The sequence below is a fragment of the Rutidosis leptorrhynchoides genome, chromosome 6, assembly GCF_046630445.1.
Source record: "Rutidosis leptorrhynchoides isolate AG116_Rl617_1_P2 chromosome 6, CSIRO_AGI_Rlap_v1, whole genome shotgun sequence".
Classification (NCBI taxonomy): Eukaryota; Viridiplantae; Streptophyta; class Magnoliopsida; order Asterales; family Asteraceae; genus Rutidosis; species Rutidosis leptorrhynchoides.
Genome location: NC_092338.1, coordinates 348,965,002 through 348,985,333, shown reverse-complemented (window position 1 = coordinate 348,985,333; position 20,332 = coordinate 348,965,002). Strand labels below are relative to the sequence as shown.

General features: G+C 34.3%; 2 protein-coding genes across 2 annotated transcripts; both read right to left on the bottom strand.

Annotated features, from left to right (window-relative positions):
- Window positions 1-574: 574 nt before the first annotated feature.
- On the bottom strand, window positions 575-2,000 carry LOC139853197 (uncharacterized). The gene is made up of 4 exons (XM_071842577.1): window positions 1,749-2,000; window positions 1,614-1,662; window positions 1,423-1,530; window positions 575-1,182 (listed from the first exon to the last, which is right to left on the bottom strand). Exons 1-4 carry the CDS (start codon window positions 1,871-1,873, stop codon window positions 805-807), a joined length of 660 nt encoding a protein of 219 aa, XP_071698678.1. The 5' UTR covers window positions 1,874-2,000; the 3' UTR covers window positions 575-804.
- Window positions 2,001-3,553: 1,553 nt separating this feature from the next.
- Window positions 3,554-7,556, bottom strand: LOC139853198 (calcium-dependent protein kinase 26-like). The gene is made up of 7 exons (XM_071842578.1): window positions 6,310-7,556; window positions 5,790-5,933; window positions 5,532-5,684; window positions 5,335-5,450; window positions 5,080-5,247; window positions 4,784-5,008; window positions 3,554-4,291 (listed from the first exon to the last, which is right to left on the bottom strand). The coding sequence occupies exons 1-7, from the start codon at window positions 7,127-7,129 to the stop codon at window positions 4,163-4,165; spliced, it is 1,755 nt and encodes a 584-aa protein (XP_071698679.1). The 5' UTR covers window positions 7,130-7,556; the 3' UTR covers window positions 3,554-4,162.
- Between the last annotated feature and the right edge of the window lie 12,776 nt (window positions 7,557-20,332).

Sequence of the window (20,332 nt, the reverse complement as noted above, 5' to 3'; positions counted from 1 at the left end):
TATGCAAATACATAAATAATACTACGTATCATTTGTTCAACAAACTAGTAACAATTTGATCATATATCAGTTTAGTAACTCGGTAGCTGTTCACTGTTATTCCCTCTCACAAAAGCATTAACTAATGAACATGAATTTACACAGATAATCTTATCTTTGCGCAGTGCAATGCTAATCTGCTCAATACTGTTTTAACTCATATGTCTTAGTATGTCTTATGTTTGTGCGTGCATAGATGTTTTTACTGTAAATTGCTTGTTTTTCCGAAGATATAAGATATACGGAGTAATAATATTCTATTATGTAAAGTCGCAGAATTAGAAATATGCTTTTAAGTGCTATAGACAAGATTAAGTTATTTTGCAGACATAAAATCAAATAGTCTTCACTATTCATCGGACCTTTAGGCGACATCCTTATTACAGATGTGGTCCGTAGATCCTTAGAGAAAAAAAATTTAAAATATAATCTTAAAAAACAAACAACACCTTCAATTGCTATGATGCACCCGAAAAGCACACAAATTATGTAAAGTTCATCAGTCAAGTAAACTGAATTTGGCTTTGATCCCCTTACTGCAGATAAGCATATGGTCATTAAGCATAACATCAGCCCCTTAAACACACAACACAACCAAATAGAAGCTAATGCAGGTGCTAACTTTAAATTCCATAAACAAACAGATCCATTTAAGAAAAATCATATAGAACAACCAGACTTCTAACAAAAAATTACACCAAAAATATTCACTATACATCAACATAACCCTTAAAAACTTCCAAATAAACACTTCCAATACCCATTTCAACTTCCAACAATGAGGTCCACACGTGTCGTATCCTGATTGGGCGAACCGGAACCCGACCCGAACCCACTTTCCTGCACCGTATCAACATCCGCACAGCCTGCAACTTCAAGAGAACCGTCAAGTTGCACTTGGCTTTCATACACTTCCCCCTTGTCTTTTGACTTACCAACTTTGACTTCTGAGGATGTGTTGGTCAAAGAAGACTTCCTGATGGGCTTCTTCGAAGTAGTCGCATCTCTGTATTTGAACCTAGGCGACATGGTTTGGTCTTTTGCAGCTCGTGGGCTATCAACAATCTCGATTTGTTCCGAAGATTTGCTCACATTGCTCTTACTTCTTCCTAGCTTTGGTGATATAGCCCGTGTAGTTGGTATCTATATACAATCGCATATACAAAATCACAAACTGATTACCTAAATTAGTTGTTTGAGCGTTTGAAAGCAACCGACTATAGTCAAATAATCACTTCCAAAACAGGAATCCAAACACAATCAAATTAGCATATGAATAATATTGCTTTTCAAAAAAAAAAAAAAGCATATGAATAATATTAAGTAGGATAAAACCAACCCTCTGGCGGCCCCCACCGACTGGTCATTAGCATATGAACATACCTTCTTGAGTTGAGGTTTTGGAGGTGGCTCTTTGTAGAAGTTTGGCATTGGTGTCGCTTTAAATGTCAAACTTTTCCTAAATTTCTTAATGTCCGTATCATCAATTTCCTGCATTTTCATATATTCATGAATAATTCGCCGCTAATTAATGTTTTCGATCACGTAAACTATCAAATTCAAGAACACAATACCTTTGACTTCACTTTCATAGTAGAAGTACTGTTCCTACTAGTTGCAATTCTGTTCGGTCCAAACAAAGAAATAAAAAAATTAATCAAATCCAAATAAATATATCATATATTGACAAAGTTTAAGAAAAAAAATACGGTGAAGCAGTTGAACTTGCAGCATCGGATTCATTAACCGCAACTCTAGTTTTGATCGGTTTCAATCCACTTGAACTCCTTTCTGGTCGTTTATTAGCAGGGTATGATCGAGAACTTGATGACATGGACAATGTAGGCCCCACAGGGGTTTCAATCTTTGCAGGGAAAGATAAACTTGGTGACAAGTTCGGTCTTGGTGTTCGACCAAAAGTGCTTTTGTTTGGCCCATTTTTAGACACTTTAGTGTTCTTTGAAGTACTGCCTTTATTTTTAACCTTAACTGATGCCTGATTCACTTCTTTCACAGATGATTCGACATCTTCTTCTTCAACTTTGTTCGAGTTTAAAAGATTTGTCACGTTTGTAGTTTGAACAATTTCGTTATCAGGAAGAACAACAGCAGTTTCAGATTCTAACCGGGCCCCATTATTTGATTCCATTCCTATAAATTTGTGTTATCTTTTTTAGTAACAACTTACAATTAAAAAAGTATGATGTGATCAAGTGTTGCATAACTATCTTTGACTTTAGTGTTTTATATACAAAAACATATAATAAAAAAGAAAATTTTGAGGCCTCAAAACAATAAAATGAATACAATTAACAAATTATTTACACTATAAGTTGTTAATCAAGTAGAAAGATCTAACAAAACTGAAAAGAATAAAATAGAAACTGTGTAAACTGCAGAAGACTTGCACAACTAGGAAGTTGAAACCGTCAAAAAAATATCATATGAAATAAAAGATATACTAAGATTTATTTATATTTATATGAACATTAAATATAAATTATAAATGATAATTAATATGATGGGGATTAAGTTTAAGGATGTTACCTGTGTTGGAGACTTGATGGCAATCTTTTTTGAGGATGAATGATGTTTTGTTACTATAAGAACACAGCACTAACAACAAAGAAGCAGTTTTGTGTTGAAATTAACTAAAAAAGTATAAATAAAGTTTTGAAAATTAGAGGACGTGGACCCGATCATGGATGACTTGGTGGGGAGTTCGTAATCCATTTTTTATCTTTTTTCTTTTTAATATATATAAAAAGTGTATTAAATATTTATGACAAGGATATGAGCAGGGTTGTAAACAACCCGATTACTCGCCGATTAATCTTCGATTAATCATTTTTAGGAGCAATCCGTTCCGATTTTCAAAAATCCGTTTAATTAAAAGTTGAACGTCAAATGATGGATCAAAATCGAATTTGGTAATCAAAATCAGTCAAAGTCAAACATGATTAACATTTTAACATGAATTTAAACTATAATTTTATAGTTTTGAAGCAAAATGAACAATTTTAGATAATTATGTTAAAAATTATCTTTGTATTTATGGTTTTTTTCTATAGTTACACATATAATTTTAAAAATTTAATATTTAAATAGATACAGTACAATCCTATTAATCTCCGATTAATCCCAGAATTGCCGATTAATCCTTCCAAAGTCCTGATCGATTAATCCCCGAATAGCGAATTTTGCAACCTTGGATATGAGAATAGATAAGTTTAATTATCAGTTGAGAATATTTACTTGATTGTTGCATTTATATTGTTATAAATGATATTATATTATGTTATTATAAAATTTAATCACCATAACTTATTTCTACTATGGCTACATGATTAGTAATGTTATGATACTTATAACGAACCCTAAAGATGTTATTAACGTGCTTAAAATAAATTTCGAAAAGTCAATATGTAATTGTTACAAAAAATTTTAGAAACGATAATTACAGACATTAGGACTGTTAAAAAATCATACATTGTGACCTAGATACATGGAACAATTTGATTTCTTTCTGAAACAAACGCAGAATTTATAATACAAGTACTTATTAAAATGATTGTCCCAACTTATAAACGAAAAAATATAGAATATAAATCCCGTGTGCAAAAATCCAAAATACAGTGGTTAAAATATGTAAAGAAAAGTTGGAGAATGAAATTAGAACCAGGAGAACGTGGCGGGAAACGGGGGGAACAGGTGAATATTGAGTTGGCGCAAACATGTCACAACGGAGCAATGTGATTGGCCCCACCGTATTTGTGTTTTTCTGTTAAATAACGGTTAATGAATGGGGTTTCAGTGCAATCTGGACCTTTCATTTGAGTCAGTTCACGTTGTATGATTAGCAAGTTTAGTATACTGCTTTTTAATTTTAAAAAAATAAAACAAATAAATTCGAATATTTCTATTTCTATTTCTACTTATAATAATTGTACAAAAAAGAGACCTTTATATATTCAGCGTGTGTGTTTTTAGAGACATGGTGCATTCCATAAGTCAAAGTACTACACCTAACGAGCAATTTTAACATTCAAGATCTAAAATCCTCTGGTTTAGATGCATTTTTTGACTATATATGCATGAAAAAAAAAAAAAATTAAAAAATATATCAACGAACCAGCACCGTCTCTGTCTTCCTTAAAGAGACACTAAAATCATCCTTCAATTGATTATGTGTCAAATTAGGACTTCTATTATACATTATTGCTACAAATTCATTATAATCTATACGCCCATCCTGCATGTTCACATTACAAACAAATTTAGAACAAAAACTGAAGGTGAAAATTTCAACTTATATACGACTCGATTCATGTTATATTTTCCTTCAAAATGTTAGTGTGTTGTAAACTTTTTAAGTTTTCAAAAGTGTAGTTTCAATGGTTAAAACCTCCCAAGTTATATCATTATATACTACTAAAATAGGATTAGTTTCAAATAATATATTTTGATATTTTATCTAGTCAAATGTAAAAAAGAGTTTTGTTAGAGAGTTTTCTTTTTATATTAACTTTAATTTAATAAATATAAAAACATCTTAGAGAGCCACTTAAACGAAGAAAAAAGGAACTTTAGACAAAAAATATGTATTTTTTCGAGTCAACCCAACCTTACTGACCCATGTTAACCTGTACAAAATTACCCATTTTGCTACTTAAAATAGAAAGTGTTGTCTTTTTGGACCATATTCGGTAAAACAATGCAGTATTTTTGGTAGTAAACATCTTACATTATTTTGATCAGCTTCTTTAATAATTTCTTCTAAATGAACATCATCTACTCCAAATTCTTTACAGGCTTCTTGCAGTTCATCGATGGTGATATAACCACTACCATCTTTATCAAAATACGAAAAAGCAAATAACAAATGATCTTCCCTATTGACTTGATTCGAATGCAACGTTGCAACTACAAATTCTTCATAGTCGATTGTACCACTATTATCAATATCCGCCTACATATTCAACTTAAACAATCAAAAAACAACGATATCCAACAAATAAAAGGTTAAATAACAAAACTTACAGATCGCATTAGATCGTATATTTCAGATTCTTTAAGATTAGAACCAAATCTGTTAAGTCCAGCCTTTAAATCTTCAAAAGTAATATAACCACTGTTATCTGTATCTATTATCTTAAACATTTGTTTTAATCCTGCAAGTTCTTCCTCTGAGAGCTTTGACGCGATGACCTGCAAAAAATATGAGATGGGTAAGGGTAAAGTTGACATTTTGCATTGATATTAATAAGTTATTGGTGTATTTACTTGACTACTTACCCTAAGAGCCATTTTCTTGAACTTGTTCATGGCTGAAAACTGAGTTAAACGGGTTAAGACTGCCGAATCAAGACGTTTATCTGGAGCAACACCATCTTTTCTGATCCAAGGATGGCCTACACCCACGATAACAAGAATTAAATTACAATGCTAAAGCCGATTAAAAAATAAATTAAAATGGAATAAGTTAAACTTACAAAGAACCTCATGAGCCGTTATACGCTTTTTGGGGTGTCTAGTAAGCATTTTTCTAACCAAATCTTTAGCGCTTTCTGAGATACTAGGCCATGGATCAGATGAAAAGTCAAGTTTACCCCGCAAAACCTCTTCGAATATTTCACTCTCAGTTTCTGTATTAAAATAAAAAAATATAAATAAAATGGTAAATGAGGTTATGAGGATGACCCAAAACTACAAAATTGAGAATTTGAATTAGTGTAATTTTGTAGCCTTACCTCCCCAAAATGGTGGGACCCCACAAAGGAGAATGTAAAGGATCACACCAGCGCTCCATATTTCCGCTTGTGGGCCATAATTTTTAAGCAAAACTTCGGGTGCAACATAGTACGGACTTCCAACCACATCGTTAAATGTTTCGCCTGCAATTTAGACCTTAATATATCAACTCAAACACCAATAAATTTAGGATTTTTCTGACGACATCACTTAGGGGGTTGTCGTTAACGTGCATAAAAGGCTTGTACATAGTAGTTAGTTTGACTTTAAAGTAGCGATTATTGACTTGTACAAGCTTTTTAAGTACCTTAACGACAGTCTGCCGTTAGAAAAGTCCATAAGTTTATACCTATTGAACTAGTAATAGTTTCATTTAAACAAATATTATACGAACCAATATAATTATAATTTATATTAATAAGGAATCAATGTTTAACGTCGCACAAGATTGAATTATATGTATAAAACTTTTAGTTATATCTATTGTAAGGTCCGAAAAATATATGATCCAAAAGGTACCTGGTTTAAAGAAAACGGATAGTCCAAAATCTATAGCTTTAAGAGGCGAATCCTCATGATCGTTTACAAACATAAAATTCTCAGGTTTAAGATCGCGATGCATAACTCCTAACGAATGACACGTTTCAATCACACCAACAATAGTTCTAATAATATCGCCTGCCTTTCGTTCAGAAAAATGTCCCTTTTTATTAATTCTATCGAAAAGTTCGCCTCCAGCACAAAGTTCCATAACCAAATGAACCGCAATAGAATCCTCATATGCACCTTGAATCGAAACCACGTTCGAGTTTCCATTTAAATGATGCATGATTTCAATTTCTCGTCTAACATCTTCCACATCATCGTGTGTAATTAACTTCCTTTTAGCGATTGATTTGCAAGCGAACTGTTTTCCTGTAGTCTTCTCTACACAAAGAAACGTTGTACCGAATTGACCTTGTCCTAATTTTGGACCTAAATTATAGTACTCTTTCAAATGGCCGGTTTTCGTTTTCAACATCCTGTCAGCTTGTAATCCTACACTTAACATTCTCTTCACATTATGCGCCTTTTTGACGTCAGATGTTTTACATTGTTGCTTCACAATTTCATCCTTTTCAGGTTGTTTAACATCTTGCTCGTTTTTCACTATGATAACTAACTTTGGAGGTGTCTTCTGAATGGGTTTAGTATCTTTTTCTATCGACGGTGATTGTTTACTAAATTCGCCATTTTTGTAATCGATCAAATCCGGTGATCGAGACCAGCAATATGAATTTGAAAATGTATAAAATATTCCATCTTTCGAGTAACACGATCCTACACATACATTTCCCATCTAAATTCAATCCAATTCTACTACCCAATAAATATATACAATAATCAAGTATGTATGACGAATTACAGTTCATGTGGACATATGATCAAACAGTTGGTGTGCAAAAAGTATAAAAACAGCTCACCCGATACCCAAAAACAATCTTGAGTAGTTAGAGAAATTAGAATGTGGGTATGATGTAAATTTGAAGGAAAGAATAAAAACTTGGTGGGTATGATGAAAAAAATGTGAATGAAGTAAGGGTGTACCAGGTCTGTTTGAAAAATCTATGGAAAAATTGGGACTTTTTCTCTTGAGGGGTTTGAAGGTTTCTTGATTTACGTACATTTTATATATGTGTGCGTAAAAGAGAAAAGGCGGGTAGCGAGTAAGGTTGAAAGAATTGACGACGGAAAGTGAGGGGTATTTTAGGAAGATTTCAAACGCGTTAGGCGCACACAACACAGTAAATAAAGGCTGTTGTTGCCTGGGATGAATTAATCGACAGAAGGATGGCGGGTACCGAGTGAGGTGAAGAAGATATTGACGATGGAAAGTCACGGGTATTACAACGCGTTAGGCACACACGATTAGGGATGACGATCATATGATTAACCTTAAATTAAATTTTATAATCTAATTAATTAGTGGTATTATTATTATTATTATTTTTTGAACGGATCATCCGAGGGGACTAAACCACCCGTTGCGATCATCTCCCGTTTTGATTATGCCGATGCAACGATAATAACCCCACCCCCATAGCAGCCCGGGAGGAAACCTTGAAACCGATCAAAGGGCACGGTCAAGTAAAACCCCCTCCCCTTTACCCCCCAAACGATATGGGAAATGTGTCATGGGTGGATACTTCATGGCATGGATGAAATTGTGTTTTTAATATGTAGCCAACGGAGGTCGAACTTCTGACCTCCCCTAAAAGAGGCAGGCCACCAACCGCTGGACCACATTAATAGTCCAATATTTCATTTTAGGATGTTTCAAATTAATAGTCCACATCTATAAATAGAAAAGAATAAGAAGCTTAAGTTCTATTATGCTCTATGTGGATAAAATTAAAAGAGAAATAAAAAATAAGAGTAAAACTACAGTACTTTTATGACATTTCCTTAAACTATGTATTTTATGTCTGTGGACTATTAATATAAGACGGAGAGAGTATATAATATTAACTAATCGGTCTCACATCATTCTATCCGATTCACTATATATGTATACGCCCCCGTCTTAATAAAGCTGTCTCTGTTTGACTTTTGAAATCGATCTTTATCAACCTTGACATTAAATATTTTTATTTATATGATATAATATTTGATAAAAAAAATTATATGAATGGATAGAGTTTCAAATTTATTTTTCATTGGTATAACTTTTATTAACTATTTTATAATACAAACAAAATAATTGAAAATCAAGGTTAAAGAAAAAAATAACTGTAGACGATCTAGGACCTTAGATTAAACGTTATACCTAGAGTAGAAGCGAAAAACATTAAACTAGGATGAATCGAATACGTTGTTCACTTTGGGATCAATCTAACCAATGAAATATTGATAGAATCGACGCCTAGATGATTGTATTCTGTTGGGGTATGGTCTGGGACAATGGTAACAGCGAAATACGACGGCTAGAGGGTGTGGGGTGTGTAACCTAACAATATAACCCAACACCCGTATTTATATATAGTTACAGCGACTATCGGCCGGTGGTCTCTGACCTACGGCCGACGGTGTAAGTCCCTCGACCGATGGTCCCTACCATCGGTCGATGGTCTGAGCTGCCAACCAATCAGCTCTAAACCATTTCACGTCATTGCTTGATCAATTCAAACACAAAGTATCAATGACAATGTTTATACACGACTGAAATGTAAACGACAATACAAATAGAACTTATTACAATATAGAACTCGGGATTATGCACCAACAAACTCCCCCTAAGACCTAGTTCTATATCAAAAATCTTCAGTCATCATACAGTTCATTCGTATGGATCAATCACCATGTTATTCAAGTAGCACAACTTTGCTACTTTCACATACTGTTCAGCCTGCACCTTGTTCTCGCGTCGATAGAGCATACGATTATAGTACAACGTAAAAATGTCAGCCTCGGTACAGTTTCTCAACCAAATCGGATCCAACACACGAATGCATTCAATATCATTCTCATTCACCTTATCAAGCACAATCACAGCTTCTTCTGAACGATCATCATAAAACCACCATCTGAATCTCTGTCTCCAATTTTGCGGCAACCTCCTTAACGGTAACTTCTTCATAGTCTTTGTCCGTTTGTACTTTACAATTCTTCGAGATTCACCAGTTCTAGGATTAACTTTGTAACTAATCCTAGGAAACTGTGGCCTAAAACCTTCCCAATTCTTTGAATTAAATGCAATTCGAATCTTCTTCACTAGTAACGAAGATCGATCGTTCATTCTGTTGGAGTATGATACAAATTCAAAGCGAGCGGAAGCATTTTTAAAACTTTACAAAATCATACTCTTCCACGGATCATTGTACAAAACTTTAGCAAACAAAACAAAATTAACGAAATTAAACAAGAGAAGATTAGAATACAACCTTTGTAGCCTTTTGAAGATCAAATCTGAAAAACCCAAAGAAGAGTTCCTCTAAACGGTAGACACCCAAAGTTCCAACCTTGTTTCAATCTATACCTTCTACTTAACGGATCTTTTCTTTTTCCTTATTTCCACCAAAACCGAACCCAATTATAGATCTCAAGTATTTTGGTTACTTGAAAAAGAGAAAGAGAAATATCATTTTGTATGTGTGTTTTTGTATCTCAAGTTTCTATATCTTTTCAATACCAAGATTTGGTATTATATAGAATTAAAATTGATACAATAATACATATAATACAAATATAAAGATTTGAAAAGATTTTGAAAGATTTGCAAAATCAAATCTTTATATAAAATAAGATTTACAAATCAAATCAAATCTTATTTATATCAAATCAAATCTTATATATTGTATAAAATATGATTATAGTACAAATCTTTATATAAAATATGATTTACAAATCAAATCAAATCTTATTTATATCAAATCAAATCTTATATATTATATAAAATATGATTATACTACAAATCTTTATATAAAATAAGATTTACAAATCAAATCAAATCTTATTTATATCAAATCAAGTCTTATATATTATATAAAATATGATTTGCAAAATCTAATCAAATCTCTACATATTTAGATTTGTAAGTATATGTACACACATAAAAAAACTTACTTAATTTATTAAACCATTAACTAATGATTAATAAATTAATTTCCGATTAGAAGGTATATCAAACAATTTACGATTGGCCTTTGTGTGTGACCGAATAGGATAAATGGACTTTTATTATTTAATGTCATGGGCATATCTTCGGAATATATGTACCACGGTCGAACCATAGCCAACCCGAGAACATATTTCCAACAGACTCCCACTTGCACTGACATTAATAATATTGGCTAGTCTTAAAGACACACCATGTGTAACAACTAGTCTGCTACGTTACACTCCTATATTTTGATTTATATCAATCATCCTTTTGTTCTAGATATCTTTATGAACGTGTGACATGGTTAAGTGTCAATCATCATCGTTCAAGATTATATTTCTCGATAGAGATTTGTGGTGATCAAATAGACTGCTATTGCATCAATTCAGTCGTAGCATGGCCATGCATTTAATGCATCACAAATCAACGAGGGGCCCAGAGATATCGCTTCAACTTGCTATGAGAAGAAGGAACAAATTACTTCAACTGTATAGACATCCACCACATCCCATATTGTACCTGATCTGCACCCTTATGACTGGCATTTACGCACAGCGTTAAATACAGGTCAAAGTAGAATATAGTTTGTATCAGGATTCCTCATACATATGTAGTGACCCGAACTTTTCCATGTTTATATATATTAATTGAGATTGATATTTACATGATTAAATGTTTCCAACATGTTAAGCAATCAAACTTGTTAAGACTTAATTAATTGAAATATGTTTCATATAGACAATTGACCACCCAAGTTGACCGGTGATTCACGAATGTTAAAACTTGTAAAAACTATATGATGACATATATATGGATATATATATAGTTAACATGATACTATGATAAGTAAACATATCATTAAGTATATTAACAATGAACTACATATGTAAAAACAAGACTACTAACTTAATGATTTTTAAACGAGACATATATGTAACGATTATCGTTATAAAGACATTTAATGTATATATATCATATTAAGAGATATTCATACATGATAATATCATGATAATATAATAATTTAAAATCTCATTTGATATTATAAACATTGGGTTAACAACATTTAACAAGATCGTTAACCTAAAGGTTTCAAAACAACACTTACATGTAACGACTAACGATGACTTAACGACTCAGTTAAAATGTATATACATGTAGTGTTTTAACATGTATTTATACACTTTTGAAAGACTTCAATACACTTATCAAAATACTTCTACTTAACAAAAATGCTTACAATTACATCCTCGTTCAGTTTCATCAACAATTCTACTCGTATGCACCCGTATTCGTACTCGTACAATACACAGCTTTTAGATGTATGTACTATTGGTATATACACTCCAATGATCAGCTCTTAGCAGCCCATGTGAGTCACCTAACACATGTGGGAACCATCATTTGGCAACTAGCATGAAATATCTCATAAAATTACAAAAATATGAGTAATCATTCATGACTTATTTACATGAAAACAAAATTACCTATCCTTTATATCTAATCCATACACCAACGACCAAAAACACCTACAAACACTCTCATTCTTCAATTTTCTTCATCTAATTGATCTCTCTCAAGTTCTATCTTCAAGTTCTAAGTGTTCTTCATATATTCTACAAGTTCTAGTTACATAAAATTAAGAATACTTTCAAGTTTGCTAGCTCACTTCCAATCTTGTAAGGTGATCATCCAACCTCAAGAAATCTTTGTTTCTTACAGTAGGTTATCATTCTAATACAAGGTAATAATCATATTCAAACTTTGGTTCAATTTCTATAACTATAACAATCTTATTTCAAGTGATGATCTTACTTGAACTTGTTTTCGTGTCATGATTCTGCTTCAAGAACTTCGAACCATCCAAGGATCCGTTGAAGCTAGATCCATTTTTCTCTTTTCCAGTAGGTTTATCCAAGGAACTTAAGGTATTAATGATGTTCATAACATCATTCGATTCATACATATAAAGCTATCTTATTCGAAGGTTTAAACTTGTAATCACTAGAACATAGTTTAGTTAATTCTAAACTTGTTCGCAAACAAAAGTTAATCCTTCTAACTTGACTTTTAAAATTAACTAAACACATGTTCTATATCTATATGATATGCTAACTTAATGATTTAAAACCTGGAAACACGAAAAACACCGTAAAACCGGATTTACGCCGTCGTAGTAACGACGCGGGCTGTTTTGGGTTAGTTAATTAAAAACTATGATAAACTTTGATTTAAAAGTTGTTATTCTGAGAAAATGATTTTTATTATGAACATGAAACTATATCCAAAAATTATGGTTAAACTCAAAGTGGAAGTATGTTTTCTAAAATGGTCATCTAGACGTCGTTCTTTCGACTGAAATGACTACCTTTACAAAAACGACTTGTAACTTATTTTTCCGACTATAAACCTATACTTTTTCTGTTTAGATTTATAAAATAGAGTTCAATATGAAACCATAGCAATTTGATTCACTCAAAACGGATTTAAAATGAAGAAGTTATGGGTAAAACAAGATTGGATAATTTTTCTCATTTTAGCTACGTGAAAATTGGTAACAAATCTATTCCAACCATAACTTAATCAACTTGTATTGTATATTATGCAATCTTGAGATACCATAGACACGTATACAATGTTTCGACCTATCATGTCGACACATCTATATATATTTCGGAACAACCATAGACACTCTATATGTGAATGTTGGGGTTAGCTATACAGGGTTGAGGTTGATTCCAAAATATATATAGTTTGAGTTGTGATCAATACTGAGATACGTATACACTGGGTCGTGGATTGATTCAAGATAATATTTATCGATTTATTTCTGTACATCTAACTATAGACAACTAGTTGTAGGTTACTAACGAGGACAGCTGACTTAATAAACTTAAAACATCAAAATATATTAAAAGTGTTGTAAATATATTTTGAACATACTTTGATATATATGTATATATTGTTATAGGTTCGTGAATCAACCAGTGGCCAAGTCTTACTTCCCGACGAAGTAAAAATCTGTGAAAGTGAGTTATAGTCCCACTTTTAAAATCTAATATTTTTGGGATGAGAATACATGCAGGTTTTATAAATGATTTACAAAATAGACACAAGTACGTGAAACTACAATCTATGGTTGAATTATCGAAATCGAATATGCCCCTTTTTATTAAGTCTGGTAATCTAAGAATTAGGGAACAGACACCCTAATTGACGCGAATCCTAAAGATAGATCAATTGGGCCTAACAAACCCCATCCAAAGTACCAGATGCTTTAGTACTTCGAAATTTATATCATATCCGAAGGGTGTCCCGGAATGATGGGGATATTCTTATATATGCATCTTGTTAATGTCGGTTACCAGGTGTTCACCATATGAATGATTTTTATCTCTATGTATGGGATGTGTATTGAAATATGAAATCTTGTGGTCTATTATTATGATTTGATATATATATATAGGTTAAACCTATAACTCACCAACATTTTTTGACGTTTTAAGCATGTTTATTCTCAGGTGATTATTAAGAGCTTCCGCTGTCGCATACTTAAATAAGGAAGAGATTTGGAGTCCATGCTTGTATGATATTGTGTAAAAACTGCATTCAAGAAACTTATTTTGTTGTAACATATTTGTATTGTAAACCATTATGTAATGATCGTGTGTAAACAGGATATTTTAGATTATCATTATTTGATAATCTACGTAAAGCTTTTTAAACCTTTATTGATGAAATAAAGGTTATGGTTTGTTTTAAAATGAATGCAGTCTTTGAAAAACGTCTCATATAGAGGTCAAAACCTCGCAACGAAATCAATTAATATGGAACGTTTTTAATCAATAAGAACGGGACATTTCAGTTGGTATCCGAGCGTTGGTCTTAGAGAACCAGAATTTTGTATTAGTGTGTCTTATCGAGTTTGTTAGGATGCAATAGTGAGTCTGGACTTCGACCGTGTTTACTTGAAAAATGATTGCTTAACAAATTTTGTTGGAAACTATATATTTTTAACATGGGAATATTATGTGATATATTAATCTCTTAACGCGTTTGATATTATGTGATAGATGTCTACCTCTAGAACAAGTCCCATTGACTCACCTAATAATAATGAAGAGTCAAATGTAAATTGGAATGATTTGTGGACTGATTCACAAGTTCCCGAAGAGGAACCGGAAGAAGAGTCGGAACCGGAAGAAGAATCGGAACCGGAAGAAGAATCGGAACCGGATGAAGAAATAGAACCGGTGGGGGAAATAATAAAACGGTTAAGTAAAAGAAAATCCTCAACCAACCGACCAAGGTTAATTATGGTCAATGGTGTTTCCGCCAAGGAAGCAAAATATTGGGAGGATTACCAATTCTCCGATGAATCGGATTCCGACGAGAATTCTGATGATATTATAGAAATTACCCCAACTGAATTTAAAAAGGCAAAAGAAAATAATAAGGGAAAGGGCATAAAAATAGAGAAATCTAATTCCAACCCCGATGAACTTTATATATATCGTCAACCCCCGAAGTCCTTAAGTTGTAACAATGACCCGGGAACCTCTAAACCACCAGGTTTTTCTAAACCAATGTGGAAAACGACGGCTCGTATTAGGGGAACATCATATATCCCTAGAAACTTGGCAAAACGAACCAAAACCGAAGAAGAAGAAACAAGCGAGTCGGAATAAGATAGTTGTATTCGTGTGGTGTAATATATGTAATATAGTGTGCTTATGCTTTATGATATATGTAAAAATTGCTTGTATTAATAAGTATTTTTTTTTATGAATCTAACTCTTGTCTATTTTACAGTATAAAAACACAAAATGGATAGACAACCCAATATTTTAAGAGACCTATCCGGAGACATGATTGATGAAATCTTGTCTAGAGTCGGTCAGAATTCTTCGGCACAACTATTTAAGGCGAGATCAGTTTGTAAGACATTCGAAGAACGTTCCAAGAATGCCTTGGTTTATAAAAGGCTTTCGTTCGAAAGATGGGGGATATCACATTAGGAAATCCATAAGTTACGATGTGTTTACTTTGACGCATATATTGCGGGGAACCCAAATGCTATTTTACGTAATGGGTTAAGAAATTATTTTGACTCAATATATCCGAATATTGGACTTCGTGATTTAGAAAAAGCGGCTAACATGCAACATAAAGAAGCATGTTATGCTTACAGATTAGTAATGTTCGCTTCTCACCAAAGTGAGAACAAGAACATCGGGCTACAACTATTAAACAAAACGTTCTCACAAGTGACGGAGTCGGTAATTGGGGTAAGAAATGAGGTTTTTAGATTGTTACAGGACTGTTGGACATTACGTAACCCTCGTCCCTTTGACGACGTTACAACACACTGTCTTATCAATGGCCATAACGGTTATGTTCCACAAGACCAAGGATGGGAAGTAATCCTAGTAAAACCAGAATGCATGACTTGTTTATGGACGTATGAATTACGTGTCTTTATTGCCTTTGCTGAACGACTTGTGTACTAGCTAGAATTATCTTCACAACCATCTTGTATCAAATTTATTGTGTGCTATATTTCATGCTATATGTAAAATAAGCGGTATTGTAAGTTTGTAAAATATTGTGTAAAAGTTTGAACACGAAATATTATTATAATCAGTTTTTCATATAGAATTGTAGTAGTTGAATTGTATATTAGCTACTAAGTATGAACTTAACGGGTAGGTACTACCCGAATTTAAACTTATAAAATGCTAATATGAAGAAAAAGCTTTTATAAATGAGTTCATATTATGCTACGAAATACTATTAACTACTCTTAATATTCTGTATGATTAACTTGTTCCATTTGACTATTTTGAAGGAAATGGCACCGACTACTCGACACACCGTGAATATGAATGAAGAGGAATTCCGTACTTTTCTAGCTTCAAACATAGCCGCAGTATAGGCTGCGCTACATACCAACAATAACCTTGGATCTAGCAGTACATGAAATCGTGTAGGATGCACCTACAAAGAATTCACTGCCTGCAAACCTTTGGAATTTGATGGAACCGAAGGACCGATCAAATTGAAACGGTGGACCGAGAAGGTCGAATCGGTGTTTGCCATAAGTAAGTGTACTGAAGAGGACAAAGTGAAGTACGCTATGCATACCTTCACAGGTTCTGCATTAACATGGTGGAATACCTATCTAGAGCAAGTGGGACAAGACGATGCGTACGCACTACCGTGGTCAGCATTCAAGCACTTGATGAACGAGAAGTACCGTCCCAGAACTGAGGTCAATAAGCTCAAGACAGAACTTAGAGGGTTACGAACCCAAGGATTTGATATTACCACGTACGAAAGACGATTCACAGAATTGTGCCTATTGTGTCCGGGAGCATTCGAAGATGAGGAAGAGAAGATCGACGCGTTTGTGAAAGGATTACTTGAAAGAATCCAAGAAGATATAAGTTCACACGAGCCCGCCTCCATACAACAGGCATGTAGAATGGCTCACACACTAGTGAACCAGATTGAAGAAAGAATTAAAGAACAGACTGCTGAAGAGGCCAATGTGAAGCAAGTCAAAAGAAAGTGGGAGGAAAACGGTGATAAGAATCACCAATACAACAACAACAATTACAACAATAATCGCAACAATTATCCCAACAATCGCAACATCAATCGCAACTACAACAAACGGCCCAACAACAACAACAACAACAATAACAACAACAACAACAACAACTACAACAATCATCCCAACAACAATAATAACCGCAACAACAACAACAATCAGAAGCAGCTATGCCAAAGGTATGAAAAGTATCACTCGGGGTTCTGCACCAAATTTTGCAACAAGTGTAAAAGAAATGGTTATAGCGCGGTGAAGTGTGAGGTCTACGGACCAGGGGTTAATAGAACGAAAGGAACAAATGGTGTCGGAACGAGTAATGGCGGAGCAAGTAGTGTCGGAGCAAGTAGTGTCGGAGCAAGTTATGCCAATGTAGTTTGTTATAAATGTAGAAAACCGGGCCACATTATTAGAAATTGCCCGAACCAGGAGAACACGAATGGACAAGGCCGCGGAAGAGTTTTCAATATTAATGCAGCAGAGGCACAGGAAGACCCGGAGCTTGTTACGGGTACGTTTCTTATTGACAATAAATCTGCTTACGTTTTATTTGATTCGGGTGCGGATAGAAGCTATATGTGTAGAGATTTTTGTGCTAAATTAAGTTGTCCATTGACGCCTTTGGATAGTAAATTTTTACTCGAATTAGCAAATGGTAAATTAATTTCAGCAGATAATATATGTCGGAATCGAGAAATTAAACTGGTTAGCGAAACATTTAAGATTGATTTGATACCAGTAGAGTTAGGGAGTTTTGATGTGATAATCGGTATGGACTGGTTGAAAGAAGTGAAAGCAGAGATCGTTTGTTACAAAAATGCAATTCGCATTATACGAGAAAAAGGAAAACCCTTAATGGTGTACGGAGAAAAGGGCAACACGAAGCTACATCTTATTAGTAATTTGAAGGCACAAAAACTAATAAGAAAAGGTTGCTATGCTGTTCTAGCACACGTCGAGAAAGTACAAACTGAAGAAAAGAGCATCAATGATGTTCCCATTGCAAAAGAATTTCCCGATGTATTTCTGAAAGAATTACCGGGATTACCCCCACATCGATCCGTTGAATTTCAAATAGATCTTGTACCAGGAGCTGCACCAATAGCTCGTGCTCCTTACAGACTCGCACCCAGCGAGATGAAAGAACTGCAAAGCCAATTACAAGAAATTTTAGAGCGTGGTTTCATTCGACCAAGCACATCACCGTGGGGAGCTCCTGTTTTGTTTGTCAAGAAGAAAGATGGTACATTCAGGTTGTGTATCGACTACCGAGAGTTGAACAAACTTACCATCAAGAACCGCTACCCACTACCGAGAATCGACGACTTATTTGATCAACTACAAGGCTCGTCTGTTTATTCAAAGATTGACTTACGTTCCGGGTATCATCAAATGCGGGTGAAAGAAGATGATATTCCAAAGACTGCTTTCAGAACACGTTACGGTCATTACGAGTTTATGGTCATGCCGTTTGGTTTAACTAATGCACCAGCTGTCTTCATGGACCTTATGAACCGAGTGTGTGGACCATACCTTGACAAGTTTGTCATTGTTTTCATTGATGACATACTTATTTACTCAAAGAATGACCAAGAACACGGTGAACATTTGAGAAAGGTGTTAGAAGTATTGAGGAAGGAAGAATTGTACGCTAAGTTTTCAAAGTGTGCATTTTGGTTGGAAGAAGTTCAATTCCTCGGTCACATAGTGAACAAAGAAGGTATTAAGGTGGATCTGGCAAAGATAGAAACTGTTGAAAAGTGGGAAACCCCGAAAACTCCAAAACACATACGCCAGTTTTTAGGACTAGCTGGTTACTACAGAAGGTTCATCCAAGACTTTTCCAGAATAGCAAAACCCTTGACTGCATTAACGCATAAAGGAAAGAAATTTGAATGGAATGATGAACAAGAGAAAGCGTTTCAGTTATTGAAGAAAAAGCTAACTACGGCACCTATATTGTCATTGCCTGAAGGGAATGATGATTTTGTGATTTATTGTGACGCATCAAAGCAAGGTCTCGGTTGTGTATTAATGCAACAAACGAAGGTGATTGCTTATGCGTCTAGACAATTGAAGATTCACGAACAAAATTATACGACGCATGATTTGGAATTAGGCGCGGTTGTTTTTGCATTAAAGACTTGGAGGCACTACTTATATGGGGTCAAAAGTATTATATATACCGACCACAAAAGTCTTCAACACATATTTAATCAGAAACAACTGAATATGAGGCAGTGTAGGTGGATTGAATTATTGAATGATTACGACTTTGAGATTTGTTACCACCCGGGGAAGGCAAATGTGGTAGCCGATACCTTGAGCAGGAAGGACAGAGAACCCATTCGAGTAAAATCTATGAATATAATGATTCATAATAACCTTACTACTCAAATAAAGGAGGCGCAACAAGGAGTTTTAAAAGAGGGAAATTTAAAGGATGAAATACCCAAAGGATCGGAGAAGCATCTTAATATTCGGGAAGACGGAACCCGGTATAGGACTGAAAGGATTTGGGTACCAAAATTTGGAGATATGAGAGAAATGGTACTTAGAGAAGCTCATAAAACCAGATACTCAATACATCCTGGAACGGGGAAGATGTACAAGGATCTCAAGAAACATTTTTGGTGGCCGGGTATGAAAGCCGATGTTGCTAAATATGTAGGAGAATGTTTGACGTGTTCTAAGGTCAAAGCTGAGCATCAGAAACCATCAGGTCGACTTCAACAACCCGAAATCCCGGAATGGAAATGGGAAAACATTACCATGGATTTCATCACTAAATTGCCAAGGACTGCAAGTGGTTTTGATACTATTTGGGTAATAGTTGATCGTCTCACCAAATCAGCACACTTCCTGCCAATAAGAGAAGATGACAAGATGGAGAAGTTAGCACGACTGTATTTGAAGGAAGTCGTCTCCAGACATGGAATACCAATCTCTATTATCTCTGATAGGGATGGCAGATTTATTTCAAGATTCTGGCAGACATTACAGCAAGCATTAGGAACTCGTCTAGACATGAGTACTGCCTATCATCCACAAACTGATGGGCAGAGCGAAAGGACGATACAAACGCTTGAAGACATGCTACGAGCATGTGTTATTGATTTCGGAAACAGTTGGGATCGACATCTACCGTTAGCAGAATTTTTCTACAACAACAGCTACCATTCAAGCATTGAGATGGCGCCGTTTGAAGCACTTTATGGTAGAAAGTGCAGGTCTCCGATTTGTTGGAGTGAAGCGGGGGATAGACAGATTACGGGTCCGGAGATTATACAAGAAAC